The 17,707-nt window shown below is 46.7% G+C and overlaps 1 protein-coding gene across 1 annotated transcript in view; it reads right to left on the reverse strand.

The window, feature by feature from the left end:
- Nucleotides 1-14,767: 14,767 nt before the first annotated feature.
- Nucleotides 14,768-17,707, reverse strand: part of LOC107106809 (regulator of G-protein signaling 13-like) — a 6,385-nt gene continuing 3,445 nt past the window's right edge. Inside the window, exons 2-3 of the mRNA XM_015407014.1 lie at nt 17,078-17,100; nt 14,768-14,977 (exon numbers count right to left, since the gene is read on the reverse strand). Of these exons, the coding sequence (XP_015262500.1) occupies nt 14,768-14,977; nt 17,078-17,100 (233 nt within the window). The remainder of the gene's footprint in view (nt 14,978-17,077; nt 17,101-17,707) is intronic.

Genomic DNA, 17,707 nt, shown 5'->3' on the forward strand with positions numbered 1-17,707 from the left:
CCACCCCCACTCCCATTCTCTCTGCTATCTAGTTTTTTGTGTGGATTTTTTAATTTAAAGGATTAGTATTCATACATTTGCAGCTGGAAGTGGGCCTCAGGTCCTTCACTCCGATACTATATTAGTTCATACTATGCTGAAGAAGAAGAAGAAGAAGAAGAAGAGATTGGATTTATACCCCGCCCTTCACTACCCAAAGGTGTCTCAGAGCGGCTTACAAACTCCTTTCCCTTCCCCTCCCCACAACAGACACCCTGTGAGGTGGGTGGGGCTGAGAGAACTCTGACACAAACTGCTCTTTTTCAAGGACAGCTGTGCCAGAGCTTGTGACTGACCCAAGGTCACATCAGCAGGTGCAAGTGGAGGAGTGGGGAATCAAACCCGGTTCTCCCAGATTAGAGTCGGCACACTTAACCACTACACCAAACTGGCTCTCAGTGAAGACACTTTCGGTTGTCCCATGTAGTGGCTGTTGCGTTAAGTGTGCATATAAACATATAAAATGCACAAAAATCCATCTAGAAGGAAAATTCTAAGACGCTAACCTCTTTTTTTTTTTTTTGGTCTCTGGACAAATCATAAATAGATTGCAAGATCCTTGAATGAAATATCAGTCAGCACCATCTGTGAAGTTCTCCCTGGTGTTCTGGAACAAAATAATATTGACACTTTATTAGGTTAGGTTACATAAACTTATGTGACACTGAATGACTTATGTACTCTGCCAGCACCATGAATCTTAATATATTTGTTGCATAATCCACAAATTGCATTAAGACAAGGAATGGACATGGAATGACTTATGTACTTTGCCAGCACCATGAATCTTAATATATTTGTTGCATAATCCACAAATTGCATTAAGACAAGGAATGGAAGGTTTGTTTCACTTACTGTGAATCTCCCTTCTCAGTGGTCCTAGGGTGAGGCAGTCTCCACATACGGGGAGTAGCTCCTCTCTGGAGGCATGCTGATGATTTACATCCCATGGGGGAGGAGCTTCTCCCCAAGTTCCTAGGCTGGTTTCGAAGCATTCCAGCTCTTATCCACAAGTTTACCAAACAGGTCAACAACCCCCCCCCAAAAAAAACCCAACAGCAGCCAAACAAAGGGATATCCACCCATATAATTATAGCAAAGAACAGACAAGGCCAAAGAGTGACAGGGGACCCTACAGGGTGCCTTGTAGAAAAAAAAAACCATTCAGGACCTTAGGGCTGATCAGTATACCTCAACCAGGCCACAGGCCAACCTTGGAAGACTGGGCTCCACCCCTTGGTGGGAAGAGAATGCCCACCCTAGGACCACTGAGAAGGGAGATTCACAGTAAGTGAAACAAACCTTCCATTCTCCAGTCGTCCAGGATGGGGCAGTCTCCACGTATGGGACATAGAAAAGTAGTATGCTGTCCAAGTGTCTAAACAATGCCACTCCCTCTCTTGGGGATGTTTAGGGTTAGGACAGAAGGCGGGCAGGACCAGTTCCTCTGTCCCATGAAAGGATGAGTTAATCTTTGGAATAAGGGCCAGGTCAGTGCTCAGTACTACTCTGTCATTATGAAAAATGCAAAGATCATCGTGCACTGAAACTTTCCTAGCTGAAATGGTGCCCACTAGGAAAACAGTCTTAAAGGTGAATTCCTTGAGTGGACAGATTGCCATGGGCTCAAAGGGAAGTTGTGAGAGTGCTTTAGGTTTAGGTTCTGATTAAAACATGGAGGATTCAGGAGGGACGTTCCTCTAAGAAATCTTTTAATATGGGGATGGTGAGAAAACCTCCACCCTTTCTTGACTTCTCTAATAACCGAAAAGGCAGCCACCTGCCTTTTGAGAATACTAGTACTCAGGTCCTTGTCAAGACCCGCTTGAAGGAAGGAGAGATTCTCCAAACACCAGTGCTGGAAAACCTGCCAGGTATTGTTGTGAATAACCTATCTCCCTAAACTGTGACTGCTCAACCTCCAAACTGTGATGTTTAACATCTTGGGTTGTGGATGAGGGAGGGACCCCTTGAAGAAGAAGGTCCTTGACTGGAAGACACCACGATTCCTCTGAGGAAAACCTCACCAGATTCTGGAACCAGGGTTGGTGTGGCCAAAATGGGGCTATCAGCACGACTTCTGCTGTATGATCCTCTGAATCACTCAATTAGCTGAATGGGAGGGAATGCGTACAGCTGCTGATTTAGCCAGTTGCAGCTTAGAGTGTCTATGGCTATTGCCTGGGGGCATCTTGTCATGAATCTGGGCACCTGATGATTGAGCTCTGATGTGAAGAGGTCCACCTCTAGCATGCCAAATCTGTGGCTGATCTGGCGGAAGATTTCCTTGTTCAGCATCCACTCTGCCTGATTCAGAGACCTCTGGCTGAGCCAGTCAGCCATGGAGTTGGACGTATCAGCTACATGAATCTCTTTGAGTGACTTGAGACGTGTTTCTGCCCAACACAGTATCAGTATCACTTCTGCACAAAGAGAGCTGGATCTCGTGCCTCCCTGGTGATCGATATAGGACTTGGTGGTCATATTGTCTGTGTGAACATGGATATCCTTCCTGACTAGAAGATCATGAAAGGCTAAAAGAATGAGTTTCAGGAAGTTGATGCTTCTCTGCATCTTCTCCTGAGACCAGAGGCCTTGTGCCATTCTGCCATGAGAGTGAGCTCCCCATCCTAGGAGGCTGGCATCTATGGTCAGCAGAGACCGGCTCAGATCTCTGAGAGGGGATCCCTCTAGGAGTCTGGATGGGTGCAGCCACCATTGTAATTCCTGAAGGAGACTGCTTGGAAGTTCTATGATCTTGTGTTTTTTGTGAGCTATCACATCTTGGAAGGGAAGAAGAAGCCTTTGGAGAGGGTGTGTGGAACCTTGTCGGAGGGATAACATCCCGACAGGAAACAAGCATCCCCAGAAGTCTTGCCAGAAGCATGACCTCTGAGCGAGACTATTGCAAGATACCTCTCAGCAGGGAAATAATTTTGTATCTCCTCTCTTGAGGAGCCAGTTTGGTGTAGTGGTTAAGTGCGTGGACTCTAATCTGGGAGAACCAGGTTTGATTCACCATGCCTCCACTTGCAGCTGGCTGGATGACCTTGGGCAAGCCATAGTTCTCTCAGAGCTGTCCTTGAAAGGGCAGTTCTTGAAAGAGCTCTCTCAGCCCCACCTACCTCACAGGATGTCTGTTGTGGGAGGGGAAGGGAAAGGAGTTTGTAAGCCACTCTGAGACTCCGAGTGAAGGGCGGGGTATAAATCCAATCTCTTCTTCTTCTCTCAGAACTCTTCCAGTCCCGCCTACCTCACAGGGTGTCTGATGTGGGGAGAGGAAGGGAAGGTGATTGTTGGCTGCTCTGAGACTCCTTCAGGTAGTAAAGAGTGGGGGTATAAAACCAATTCCCCTCCTTCTCCTCAATGTTGTCTATGATGACCCCCAGATCAAGCACCTGTTGTGTGGGTATGAGGCAGTTCTTCTCCCTGTTGATGATGAAGCCATGGTCTTACAGACAGGCAAGGGTCTTCACATCAGCTATTCCCTGCTGGAATGAGAGAGACTTGATAAGAATGTTGTCCAAATAAGGAAAAAACCAAAATGCCCTGGGTTCTGAGCTACCAGAGAAACCAGCACCTTCCTGAATACTCTCAGGGGGGTCTTGAGACCAAACAGGACAGCCCAATATTGGAAGTGTCTTCCACTGTAGGCAAAATGGAGGAATCTCCAGTGAGCGTCTCAAATTGGTATATGAAAATAGGCTTCTGACAGATCTATCGAAGCTAAGAAGTTCTTTTTCTGAATAGCGGAGATTATCAACCTGAGAGTTTACATCTGGAATGTTCTCTTCTTTATCTGGTGATTCAACCTTTTCAAGCCCTCACAGCCCCATTCTTCTTTGGAACAACAAAGAAGATTGAGTAGAACCCTGAAGATTTCTGGCTGTTGGGAACCGGCTCTGTGGCGCCAACAGATGTTGAATTGCCTGAAGAAGAAAGCCCGTGTTTCTTTGTATCTCGACTGGTCAAAATTTGAATGAATCTGCTGAGGGGAAAGGTTTGCAGTTCCAGAAAGTAGCTGTGTGAGACTGTGTCCAGAACCCACTAGTCCCTGACTGATAACTTATAGCGATCTGTAAAAGGCCCTGAGCCAGCCTTCACTGGGGGCAGGGTATAAATTCAATAACTAAATGAATAAATAAATAAAAATTGAAGATGACCTCCAATGTTTGGTGGGGCTGGACGGCCAGAAGAGTCATGCAGAAGAGCTCTTCCTTGTACCCTGAGAGGCTTGATTTGCCAGTCTGTGAAAGGAGTGGTTGGGCTGCCCAGCGACTCTTGGAAGGTCCAAAACTGGTGTTCTGCTTGGAGTCACAAAAGGAATGGAAGCACTTCTTGGGTTTACCTTCCTTCTTTTGCATGGGAAGAGCCTTCTTTTTGTCCTTATCCTCTATCGGGTACTTATCCATGCCATCCCCCAAAAGATTAATGCCCTTAAAAAGGATGCTGGTTACTCAATTTTGTGCAGCTGGGTCAACTTCCCAGTTACATAGCCAGCTACACCTGACAGTGACAATGGATGCCATGGCTCTGCTGATAGCTGAATTGCTTCTAAGGATGCATCTGCGGAGAAGGGCACTGCTAGATCAATTTTCTTAAGTTCTCCCTTCAACTCTTTTGGGATGTCTTTGTCTGCTGCCAAGAGATATGAGGCCGAGGAGTAAACTACCCTAGAGAAGAGGGAGCTCAATGTGGAGACCTTAGGGCACCTGAAGGTGCCTCAAAGTCCTTACGTAGGGATTGGTCTATTCTTCTATCACATGGGACCCTAGGGAGGCCATCTGATTCTTCTGAAATGACCAAAGTGGAACACAGACTGGTAACTTGGGTGTCCACTACTGGGAGTTTAAAACAGTATGCAGCCTCAGGAACCAAAGAATAGAAGTGAGATATGACAGGGTGGTTAGCCTTAGCTCTAGCTGGGGTTTCCCACTCAGATTTGAACACCTTAGTGAAAACTGCTGGGAAGGTAATACCAAGGGAAGGAGACCCCCCCCATGGGAAGGCCCTGACTGACCCAGATGGTCAAGCAGGGTCCAGCTCCTCTACCTCCTTTTTGCTAAAAGGGATCTCTAGGATGAGTAGTACCTTATGAAGAATCTTAGGAAAGATCTCCTGTGGGAAAAGATGAGTCTGCATTGTAGTAACTAATGGCTCCATCTCCTCTGAAAGTTCTCCCTCTTCCCTAGTGGAAGAAGTGTCTGAGGGGTCAGAGTCATTGAAGCCTGGCCCATTAGAGGACTATGGTCCCTGGAGACATAATCAGCAGATGTAACCTCTGTATGTCTCTTAGAGTGAGGGGGAGAATAAGGAGACCTGCCCCCTCAACCAGATCTGGAGGTTGAGCATTGTCTGACCCTGTTGTGTGGCCTAGAAGTATCCCAAAGGCTGGAAATGGCTTCCGAAAGAAGGCTTTAATCTCTTTTTGTATCTCCCCTTTAATCCAAGCTTTAATCCAAGACAGCAGATTAGACTGAGCATTAGCTCCCCAGAGATCAGGAGCAGGGGCTTCTGTGACTTCTGAACTGTGGAACTGGGATCGCTGAGCTCAAAACGGAGCTCAGCCAGCAACCCCTTACTGCCCTGCAGGCAGGGCCAAGACTGGGAGCTTGAGGAGAAGCTCCCCCCCAATGGGATCCAGATCATCAGTGACTCTGCCTGCCTTCAGGGAGGAGCTACATCCCATACATGGAGACTGCCCCACCCTGGACCACCAGAGAATTACAACTAAGCTGGTATTATTCCTTGGGAACAGTAAGCACTTTCCATTAGGTATTGATTGGTAGTTAACTGTCAAATTACTCGTGGAGCCCTAGAACAAAATGGGAATAAACCTCCATATTAATTATTGATTGAGGGTTATATTCATTACAGGTTATATTTTCCTCAGGCCATCCTCAGATCCTGGTGATCAGCCTGCACTGTGGGTTCTGTGTTTGGAACTTAACTGTACGGGAGGCCAGTTCAGATAGGGACTGCAGAGTGTGGCAAGATGAGTGTAAGCCTCCTCCCACGCCTTTTTACCTTTTTTGCCATCAAGTCAAGCCGACGTCTGGTGATCCGTCATGGAGCTTGAAGGCAAGGGACGTTCATTGGTGGCTTGCCATCACCTGCCTCTGCGTTACGACCCTGGTGTTCCTTGGAGGTCTCCCATCCAAAAACTAGCCAGGGCCAGCCCTGCTGAGCTTCCAAGATCTGACAACACCGGGCTTGCCTGGGCTATCCAGGTCAGGGCTCCCACATGGTTTTCCTGATCTGAAATGGCCTTAGGGGGAAGCTGTTTGCCCCGCTGGGGAAACTAGGTGCGCTGACGGGCTCCCTCAACTCTGTGCTAGCTGCCTTGCACTTCAGATGCATGCTTAGAAAAAATGCCTCTTGCTGAAACACAAAGAGTTTTGTTCTTTACAAGAGCTCTTCACCTAGCTGCAGTTAACGGGGCACTTACGTTGGCTGGTAGAACACAGATGGAAAGTACAACTGAACTTGGTGTTCAAGTGCTTTTCCTGACAATGTTTAAATGTACGAGCTTTGGGTCATAAGCTCTGTTTGCTGTAGCCGTTAGCAACCGTTTATGACCTGTATGACCTGATAGAAGTGATTACTGTTCATCTACTAATGAGTAAAAGGAGATCCAGCAAGCAACATACCTTCATATTTCCACTGCAGATCTCTCTTCTGTTATAATGATGAATAAACAACATCCTTAATGCTTTGGCCATTTCCAGACAACAATGTCTCTCTAAATCGCAGCATGAGATTCAGACACGTCTACCAGGCAAGCTTCTGGTTAATGGATTGCTAAATAGGTACCACAGGCAGCATTCCTAAACATGTTTGCTCGGAAGTAAGCCCTGCAGAACTCTGTGGAACTTTCTCTGACTTAAACATGCTTTGGATTGGGCAGTTTAAAGGAAGACGCAGGGTGTTTCCTGGAAATGTTACCAATATTTAATTCTCCCTCCCCCCAACACCCACTCCTCTAGTTTGAGCAGAGTCATAAATCGCTATACTCATTTGTCTACAGAGTCACTTGAGAGAAGAATATACAAGTCCTTGTTTACATTACACGGGAAATGATTTCTTTTGTATAATAATACCCTTTGTGAAACAATTAAACCAGACTCTTTTTAGGGTTGCCAGATCTCCTTTGGCCACTGGTGGGGGATGGGGGTGTAGGGTTGCCAGATCCAGGTTTGGAAACTCCTAGAGATTGCGGGATGGAGCCCTGGGAGGACAGGGACCTCAGTGGGCTACAGTGCCAATGAGTCTGCCCTCCAAAGCATCCATTTTCTCTTGGGAACCTGACCTCTGTGTTCTGGAGATGAGCTACAATTCCAGAAGATCCCTAGGTCCCACCTGGAGGCTGGCATCCCTATCTGATCATTCTGAGTGGGTTTCTGATGTGTATTCAACTTTCTCCTTCAGCTTTCTTATCTCTTTACCTTATAGAAAAGTAGGGTTGCATCCCTGGAGGGCTGCTAGCAACCGGGAGAAAGCCAAGCCAAGTTTCTAGCCGTTTTGGCAGTGCCATGTGGACCGCTTGGCTCAGATCCAATTGGTGGTGATGAAGATAAGAATAGACTTGCTCCCTATTGCCACTCGCAGGGACTGCTCTGCTCAGACTGGCTGGTGGCAGCGCAGGAGAAGGCCATGGGGGAGCCTTGGCCCTGGCATTGTTGTCACCACCGGCTCAGGCTGAGTCCATCAGCCCTTGTGTGGGGCCTGCACAGCTCAGACCCAGCTGGCGGTGGCATGCGAGGAGGTTCTAGCAGCCCATCATTATCGTCGCTAGCCATCTGGATGTCCCAGTCCTCTTCTGCTGGTCTCTAGATTAGTCATTTACAATAACTGCCCTTTTCTGGGGTTTTGTGATTCCCACTAGGCTTGTAAAAGCTGTGCACCATATGACTGCAGTGATGAAAAATCCTTAGCCAACCTTGTAAAACGTTCCATTCTTTCTATTGGTAGTACGTTTATTTCTTCCCTGGCTTTTAGACGTCATTCCACAAACAAACAAAAATAAATTGCATACTTTTATAGCCGTGCAGTAGATCATTCCGAATTGGGAGGTAAACCCCACAAAGTTACATAAGTTCATAGGCATAAAACGTGTGTCTCATCGACAGACGGGGGAATCCCACAAACAATGATTTAATTGGAAAAGGGGGATCCACTTGAGCCACCGGAGCTCCTCTTTACCTTTTACCACAAACAAACAAAAATAAATTGCATACTTTTATAGCCGTGCAGTAGATCTTTCCGAATTGGGAGGTAAACCCCACAAAGTTACATAAGTTCATAGGCATAAAACGTGTGTCTCATCGACAGACGGGAGAATCCCACAAACAATGCTTTAATTGGAAAAGGGGGATCCTTTTTCATAGCCTAGTAATTAGTGATGTTGGCTGGTAGCCCTAGATGGTAGGAGGAAAACTGGCAGTGTTTCCGCAACACTGTCTACAGTCGGAGTGCAAACAGACCTCTCAGAGAATTAATTGAGAGATGTGTTCTTTGCTGGGACTGACTAATCAGATATGTGAAGTGATTGCTGCTATGACTCATTAAACTAACCTTCATCACTCCTCTGGCTGAGTTTTAATGAACTGTTTTCACCCTGCTTTATAACTCAGAAGTGAAATTGGACACCAAATGTACAAAAATTTAAACGGTAACATAACTACGACTTGCCCTGGAACACAACAAAAATGGTTAGCTGGTTATATTAAAAAAAACAAAAACATATATATGTATGACATCGTTCTGCCTTTCTCTATTTATTCCCACACTGACAACAACCCTGTGATGGGAGCTTTGACTCTTGAAAGCTTATACCTTCCAAATCTTGTTGGTCTCTAAGGTGCTACTAGACTCAAATCGAGCTGCTCTACTGCAGACCAACACAGCTACCCCCTGAAACGATCGTCCAGTGAGGTACGTTAGGCTGAAAGAGAGTGACAGGCTCAATGTCCTGAGAGAGAATCCATGGAAGAGTGGGGCTTCAAACCTGGGCAATGCTTTGAACCACTACACATGAATGTTTCTTTCCCCCCACATACATTCCTGTGACTGCATTGGCCAATTTGGCTTCACAGAGGTAACCCAGTGCCTGGGGCAAACCGTAATTTCAGGGCCCTCCTCATGTGTTCCACAGACATTGACATGAGACAGTGTATTTAAATGCATGGAATATAAACATAATAAATATATAATACTATGTGATAAGTAATGATAAATTCATCAATAACCACGATCACAAATTCACAAAGCAAGCAAATAGGCTTCCTCAGACACTGCTCTGAAAGTCCAAGGTGAAAGGTAGGGCAGATGCATCTTTGTTTGTTCACTAATCTTAAACAATATGTGTTAAATAATAGGTTCAAGGCACATTGAAGTGAACAGCTCTACCTTATTGAGTGATTTCAAGCACAAAACTGAAGACTCCCAGGCAACTGCCCTGTTTAAGTAGCATGCAAAAGACACACCCAAACACGCCCCTCCCTCTAAGTTCCAAAGCACCTTAACACTCATAAGAACATAAGAGATGCCAATGTTGGATCAGGCCAAAGGCCCATCCAGTCCAACACTCTGTATCACACAGTGGCCAGAAATACCAGTGCCATCAGGAGGTCCACCAGTGGGGCCACTCGTAGTCTTCCAGGTACGCTGGCTTGCGATGTTCCCTCTGTGAACGCTGGGGCCCCTGTGGGGGTGAAGGCAACTCCAAGGCCAGGCTTGGTGTGGTCAGAACCACTCTGGAGTCCTACGTGGTGGGGACAGGATCTGGCAGGTCCATAGCGGCCTGTGCAGGGCTTTCCTCTTCCTGGCAATCTGGCTGTTCGCTGTTGTAGGATTGCTCACTGTGGCAGTGGCGGTGATGGTTCTGGGTCACACTCCCCTTCCTCAGTGGAGGATGATTCAGGCTCTTCAGGCAGCAGGCGGCAATGAAGCTGGTCAATGTCCCTGCGTAAAAGTTGGCCCCTGTCCACCGATACCTCATATGATAGGGGTCCAGTGACACAGGTAACCCTTGCCAGGAACCATGTGGGGCCACTGGAATAGTTCTGTGTAAAGACAGGGTCCCCTGGAGAGAACCCGCGGGGACCTCCTGGTTCACTGGAGTTTGGCACAATTCTGGGGCTCAGTCCGGGTGCAGACGGTCCAACCATGTTGTGATGTGGCAACCCATTAAGAGCTGGGTCTGCAGCTGGTAGATGCGCTTGGGGTCACCCGATGGCCGAACAAGAAGACAGCCAGCCAGCGCTTCCAGTCCCCATGGACAAGTTGCTTTAGTAATTCCTTGGTGGTCATCACCATTCCTTCGGCCTGTCCATTGGTAGCTGGGTGGAAGGGAGCAGATCACACATGCCTGATGAGGTTCTGGTCCACAAAATCCTGGAACTCTCCTGAGGTGAAGGCAGTGCCATTATCAGTCACTACCACATCTGGTAGGTCATGGGTGCTAAAAATCTGTCTCAGGGCCCAAATGGCTGCATGGGAGGAGGTAGAGGTGACTGGCACAACTTCTAGCCACTTGGTGTAGGAGTCAACCAGGAGAAAGAACAACTGTCCCTGAAACGGACTGGCAAAGTCCAAATGTACTCATGCTGATGGCTTGTGGGTCGACTACCACTGGTGAACAGGAGCCCTCGGAGGGTCAGGCCACATCTCCTGGAAGGCCTGGCAACTCTGTACCCAGGCCTCAATTTCGCTGCCCATTCCTGGCCCACACCCACGGGGCCTTCTTGTTGATTAGGCAGTGGAGCAGCTCAGTGATTGCGGCTTTATGGGGCAGAAAGGAGTGGTAAAAGTTCAGAAGCCCCAAGAAAGCCTGAAGCTCCTCCTTGGCAGGAGGCACCCCTTCTATGCTGAGAGCTTGTCTCTGCGGGATGCAAATGCTGTGAATTCCGAGCCCATAAGAACAGAGGGCCATCTCTCCCCACCCCGTCCAGAATGTGTGAGAGGATGCAGTTCCTGGTGGTATGGCGTGAAATGTCCGCGGTGTGTAGGGGGTGGTCCGGCACATCTTCTACCAGCAGGATCTGGTGTGTGTGGGGGGCAGGGGCAGGTCGACTGAGCTGAGCAGGAGGCAGCTAAGAGCATCAGTGTGCCCCATAGACTTCCCCGGCCTGTACTGCACGATGTATTGGTAACCCCCCAGAAAGATGGACCAGTGCAGGACCCTGGGTGACAGCATCTGTGGCTTCTGGCAATTGGAGGTGAGGAGACTGAGGAGGGGCTTGTGGTCAGTGGTGATGGTGAAGGGGCCAGGTAGCCGTAGAACTTCTTCACACCTGCCACAATTGGAAGGGCCTCTTTGTCAATCCAAGAGTAGTTCTGCTCAGCCAATGAAACGGTTCTCGAGTAGTACTTCACCGGCACTTCCCTCCTGTCTGGCAGTCGATGGTCCATAGGGAGAAGTGTTGCAAGCTAAGACAACTGGCAGTGTCTCATTGAAATAGGCAAGGACGTCGTTTGAGGTGAGCAGCTCCTTTACTGCCCAGAAAGCGGCAGTCTGCTGCCGGCCTTACACCCACGGGGCCTTCTTGTTGAGTAGGCAGTATCAGAAGCCCCAAGAAAGCCTGAAGCTCCTCCTTGGAGGTGGGTGCGGGTGCATGCATGATGGTGCAGATCTTGTTGGAGGCCAGATGGATGCCGGCAGTGTCCATGGAGAACTCCAGGAACTCTATGCGGGGGACCCCCAGGAGGCATTTCTCTCGCTTCACCTTCAGCCCAGCGGAGTCAAATCACTGCAACAGGGCGCGCAGGTGGTCAATGAAGTCCTCTTCTGTGGGGGTGGTGTTCAGTACATCATCGAAGAACAGTTGGACCCCAGGGATGCCTTTCAAAAGAGAGTCCATCATGTTCTGGAAAATCCCCGGGGCCACGCTCACCCCAAACTGCAGCTGCTTGACCTGGAATGTACCCCGGTGTGTGACAATGGTCTGTGCCTCGGTGGTCATCTCGTCCACCGGGAGCTGCTGATATTCTTTGGCCAAGTCCGATTTACTGAAGACTTTGGCCCCCACCAATGTTGCTAGGACATGGCTGACCACAAGCACTGGGTAAGCATGGTCCCTCAGCACCCTGTTGATTGTGCATTTGTAGTCCACACAGATGTGGACATCCCCATTTGGCTTGATTTGGGTTATGATGGAGGTCTCCCAGGTGGCATGGGCAACCGGCTCTAAAACTCCTTGCTCTACCAAATGGTCCAGCTTCACCTCAGTTTTGGGCTTGAGCATAAATGGAATCCTCCGGGCCTTTAGGTGGATGGGCCACACCTCGGGGTTGAGTTGTAGCAATACAGGGGGCCCTGTGTTTTGGCCGAGTGTCCCATTGAAAATAGCAGGGAACTCATCACACACCTTACTAAAGACCGAGGGCTGCATGCTATGCACCCCCATTACTCTGAACCCCAAGGGTGCAAACCAGGACAGTCCAAGCAAGCTAGTGAGCCGGCCCTCAACTACCAACAAGTCCAGCATTCCCTCAAACTGTTGGTATTTCATGTTGAATTTTCCCCACCCCTTAATGGCTACCTTATTCTTTTGAAAGTCCCGGAGCGTGAACCACGCGGGCCTAAGGCAGGGGCCCTCTTTAGGACAGAGCCTCTGGAGTCTCTTCCAAGATACTGGAGATGGAGGACCCTATGTCCAGTTCCATCCAGCAAGGTGCCCCCTCTATAAGCACAGCCACTTTAATCTTATCTGGGGTGTGGTGAATTCACTATCTGATGTTGGTGAACAGCGGTAGTGTGCAGATCTGCTGACTCCTGGTGCGTGGCTGTGTGTCTCTGGGCTCCCTTGGAGTGGCAGGCGTGGGTGATGGGGCCTGTCTTGCCACAGGCCCTGCAGGTAGTGTCCCAGAAATGGCAGGAGCGACACTCGTGGGCATCTCTGCAGCTGGTGCAAGGCATCAATGCGATGGTCTCTGCTGGATTAGCGGCAGAAGCTTGCGAGTCGAAGCAAGCTGGGTGGCGAATCTGATGGGTCTCTTCTACATCTGATGTCTCAGATGCTGAGGGGATGGAGGTCTGGTGTGCAGCGGAGGCCTCGCAGTTTTGCCATGATTTCTCAAAGGTGGTGGCTTCGCATAGACCCTTTACTAGTGTGAGGTCCTCATGGCCTATGAACTTTCAGTGTAGTTTCTCATCTCAGAGGCTCATCACAAACCGGTCAAGGAGAGCGTCGTCTAGGCTTGGGAACTCGCAAGTGAGCGCTAATCGGCAAAGATCCACCATGAAATCGGTGGCTGTCTCATTGGACTTTTGCTGGCGCACATAGAAGTCCATGCAGCGCACCATTTTCTTGGGCTGAGGCACGGAATGGTCGGTGAATGCCATGATGAGGGTGTCGTAAGTGGCTGCCTTGAGCATGGTGGGCGTGATGAGGCCCTGGACCAGCCTCAGGGTTGCGATTCCACAGGAACTGGAGAGCCTTCTTCTGCTCATTGCCCTTGATGCGCTGGAACAGTACAAAGTACTTGAGCCTTTCCACTCAAGTTTTCCAAAGCTTTGGGCAAGAGGGGTCATATTCTGGCAAATGTCCTGGAGCAGCAATCATGGTCCCGGTTGTGATGTGATGCGCGTGGTACTGGAGCTTGGTGCACAGTGCGGTGTAGATGGGCTCTGGGCTTGCTCAACAGGATTCCACCCTCGTCACCAGTGTTAAATACTGGGTTCAAGGTGCATTGCAGTGAACAGCTCTACTTTATTGAGTGATTTCAGGAACAAGACTGAAGACTCCAGGGCAAATGCCCTGTTTAAGTAGCATGCAAAAACCACACCCAAACACTCCCCACTCCCAATGATAGGCTATTTACATAACATTGTTTGCTCATTGATTACCTCTGTTTGCATAACATTGCCTTCTCATTGGTTACCTCTAGAATCCTGGTGGTCTATTGTTTCAGAGATCCAAGCTCAGTCCATCTCTTGGACAGACCTGGGAGATTCCAGCCCAATACATACATAACAATATGAACTGTCATGTTGGGGGTTCTCCACCTTATGGAGCTCTGTGGTAGCTTTCCTCCCCACCATGCTCCTTGTGGCCAGCTGTCCAAACTTTTGTACTGATGTCTTCGGTGATTCATGACTAGAATGTGTAGACCAGTGGGATGATTTTGGAGGCAAATGTTTTGTATGTGTGCTTCTTTTCTGGGGCTGAGGTAAACTTTGAAAAAAGGGCCCTGCTGGTACTTATTTGTGTGAAGTATTTATTGGGAGTATTTATTTGCTGCCTTTCTGCCAACCAAATCCTTACAAATGAGCTCACAAAATGAGAACATTGCATTGCAATAGCGAGAATAAATTTCAGAAATGATATTCCATGTTCTTGTAAATGAATATGTCATGTTCAACAACAATAAAAGGGAGGAGCAAGATTGTGGTTGATTTACTGGCTTACTTTACTTACTTATTTTATTTATACACCATCTTTGTCCCCAGTGGGGACCCAAAGCAGTTTATAACATTCTCCCCTCCTCCATTCTCTACACAACAACCTTATGAGGTAGGGTAGGCTGAGAGCATGTGACTGTCCCTTGTTTTGTACATGATTCTTATGCCGCCATTCAATGTAATTCCCATGCAACATTTAAATATGAAAAGAATTATCATAGCAGTACAAAGATATCCACACCGTAGGTGTGTGTTCTGCCACTGTGTGTCTTCACTTTCTCTGGTCTTTTAAAAGAGATGAGTACACCAGGATCTTCCACGTTCTCATTCTGTCTCTTTGATAGACACGGATGGCTCCCTCCTGGCTGAGAGACGACGGAGAAGGCTTTGATAGATTGCTGACCCAAGAAACCTGGGGTATGAGTCCCGTTCCATATGCAAGTAAACAATTCTCTGAGCTTCATCAAAGCAGGATGGAGTTGGCTTTTGAATATTCATAATAATAGCTTCTCTTGTTGGACTGTCAATATTAATCTGAAAATTAATATAATTTTCAACAGATTTAATATTTCTGCTTTTTCCTCCCAGAAAGAGTGATTATAAGGCAAGGGGTAGGATGGGGAGTCAAGTTCTGAAGAACACACAGTAAAAAGCCTCTGAAGGCTGGGACATGGAAACCGCAGCAACACCTTAAAGGTCTTTGTGTAGGCCACTGTGGATTTTATCAGAGAAATGGAGCAGATTAAAAAAAATTCCCATGTATTCCCATATGCATTGAGATCTGCATAGACTACCGCCTTCATAAGTTATATAAGTTGTTCGTGTTTTGAGATCTCCATCTATAAGAGAAGAGTTTGACTAAGAAATCATGTGAATGACATCACAGATTATGAATTTAGCATGGCGATTGACTGAATTAATATATCCTCTAATTATGCTGCAGAAGAGTCCTCTTTTCAACTCCACATTTCATAGTCAAAATCATTTTAGTGTTCTAACCAACAAGTACAAAGGCTGGCAGGAAATGTGAATTGTAGTTTCTTAAAATTATTTAATAAGATTGAAGCATCCAGTATGCCTTATATTTAAAGTTTTGCTGTTTTAAGATTTACTTATGATGGACCTCCTCCCTCTCCTGGAATATTAATGCCCTCCCCTAAATGCCCTTTACAGAACTGAGAAACTGCAGCCCTATATTTGGAAGTTACAAGGTTTTGCCAGGATGTGGGGGAAAGGAATCCAACTCATATAACATTATATAATAGCTGCTGGGGATACTTTACAGTGTGAAGATCCTACCCGGGAAAGCCCACATTTATTATGTTTAATACATCTGACAGCATTTGAAATTTACCAGTCTTATTAGTTGATGAGAACTCGGTATGCCTGGTCTTGTTTTGCCCAACTAGAAACCACCTTAGATCTTGAATGTCACCTCTGTTTGGACAAACCAATGACAGCTTTACTGAGACCTCATCAGTCAGGAAGACTGGCAAATGTCACGTAGTTCAAATGGTTATCATAAGGTAGTTTCAACATTGCTTTTATGATGCATCGCTATTGGTATGTTTACAGGGCAGAAGCGGCATGGCCTGTAACAAAAACTTTCTGGCAGAGTATAGTTTTTACAACACTTTCAGTAGAAAAGTTTTATTCGGCACTGTTGTTCAGTTACCGTCACCTATTTAATGTGAAATCCAAAAACAAAAGCTTATATTCCATTTTAGTTCCACAGAACTCTTCATCAGGTTGGATGTTCAAAACCAAAAAAGGTAGGGGAGGAATAAGGGGTTTTTTTTTTTAAGACCATGGCCTTAAAATCCCTTTGTTTGCATCTTTGATAGAGTGTTCAGCAGACTTCAGTGGATAGAGGGTCATCTGATGAAGAGAGCTGCCCTAAGCTGGCTTCAGCTGGAGGGCGGGGTAGAAATATGAGAAATAAATAAATAAAGAGATCTGGAGAACATGAAAATTTGCACACTGTTTAGTGTCACTGTGGAAGGTCAACAAATAGAACAGAGAGGCCAAGTCCTTTACCTGATGCTTCTTCTTACCACTGGTATTTACTGCCTCTGAATGTGGAAGTTCCCTTTACTCACTGTGGCTAGTTGCCTTTCATGGACCACATGAATCTGTATTCCTTTTAAAGCCATCTATACTTATGGCGATCACTATGTGCACTCACAGGGAATTCCACAATTTAATTACTCATGAGTGTGAAGAAAAGCATTTTTTTTTTCCCTTGGGAGATTTGAAACGAGCAAAACCTGAGTTTTAAAAGTCCCCCCCCCAAAGCAGGCTGGAAGGGGGGGGGGGAGTTCAGTTCAGTTGCTTTCCAGATATACCTAAGCCTGCCTTCATACAAATGCTAATAGATCAAGCAGGAGAGATAATGGGTGGGTCAAGCTCTCCCCCTTCTCCAAGCATGAAATATAAACTTGAGCAATCTACTACTTAAATTGGAATGTATACCTGCTCCCCTTTTCCCAGTTGTCCTGTATTTGATATTTAGGGAATGATCATACAAATGCTAATAGATCAAGCAGGAGAGATAATGGGTGGGTCAAGCTCTCCCCCTTCTCCAAGCATGAAATATAAACTTGAGCAATCTACTACTTAAATTGGAATGTATACCTGCTCCCCTTTTCCCAGTTGTCCTGTATTTGATATTTAGGGAATGAGAGTTTCATGAAAGTCTTAGGAAAAGAAGGAAACCCTTTTAGGAAAAAAATGAATTAGAAACTGTTTGGGAGGCTGGGGGAGGGAAAATGGTTTCTAAGATGTATAAAATTTTGCTGAAATGGTATACGGAGGATGAAACTGTAAAAGAGCAAATGTTAAAGTGGGCAATTAACATGAATAAGGAAGTGACAATTGATTCGTGGGAATATTTGTGGAAAAATTCTATTAAGATATCGACGTGTACCAATGTAAGAGAGAACTGTTATAAAATGATGTATAGATGGTACATGACACCAAAGAAAATAGCAAATATGAACCAGAATATGTCTAGTAAATGTTGGAAATGTAAGAAACATGAGGGCTCATTTTACCATATGTCCTTGCCAGAAGAGACTGGAATTAAATAGTCAAGGATTGTTGCCAAAAAATAACAACCCCCTTTCAAATTCCCCCTTCTAGGCCTTTATTGTTTATCAAATGTGATACGATGTTATCTTTTTTCCATATTTCACCTTCACCCTCCAGCAACAACCAATGATGTTCATCTGTTTCTTACATTTCCTTAACGACACAGGCAGAGGA

This window comes from Gekko japonicus, unplaced genomic scaffold, assembly GCF_001447785.1.
Source record: "Gekko japonicus isolate JY-2015 unplaced genomic scaffold, Gekko_japonicus_V1.1 scaffold2014, whole genome shotgun sequence".
NCBI classification, from domain to species: Eukaryota; Metazoa; Chordata; class Lepidosauria; order Squamata; family Gekkonidae; genus Gekko; species Gekko japonicus.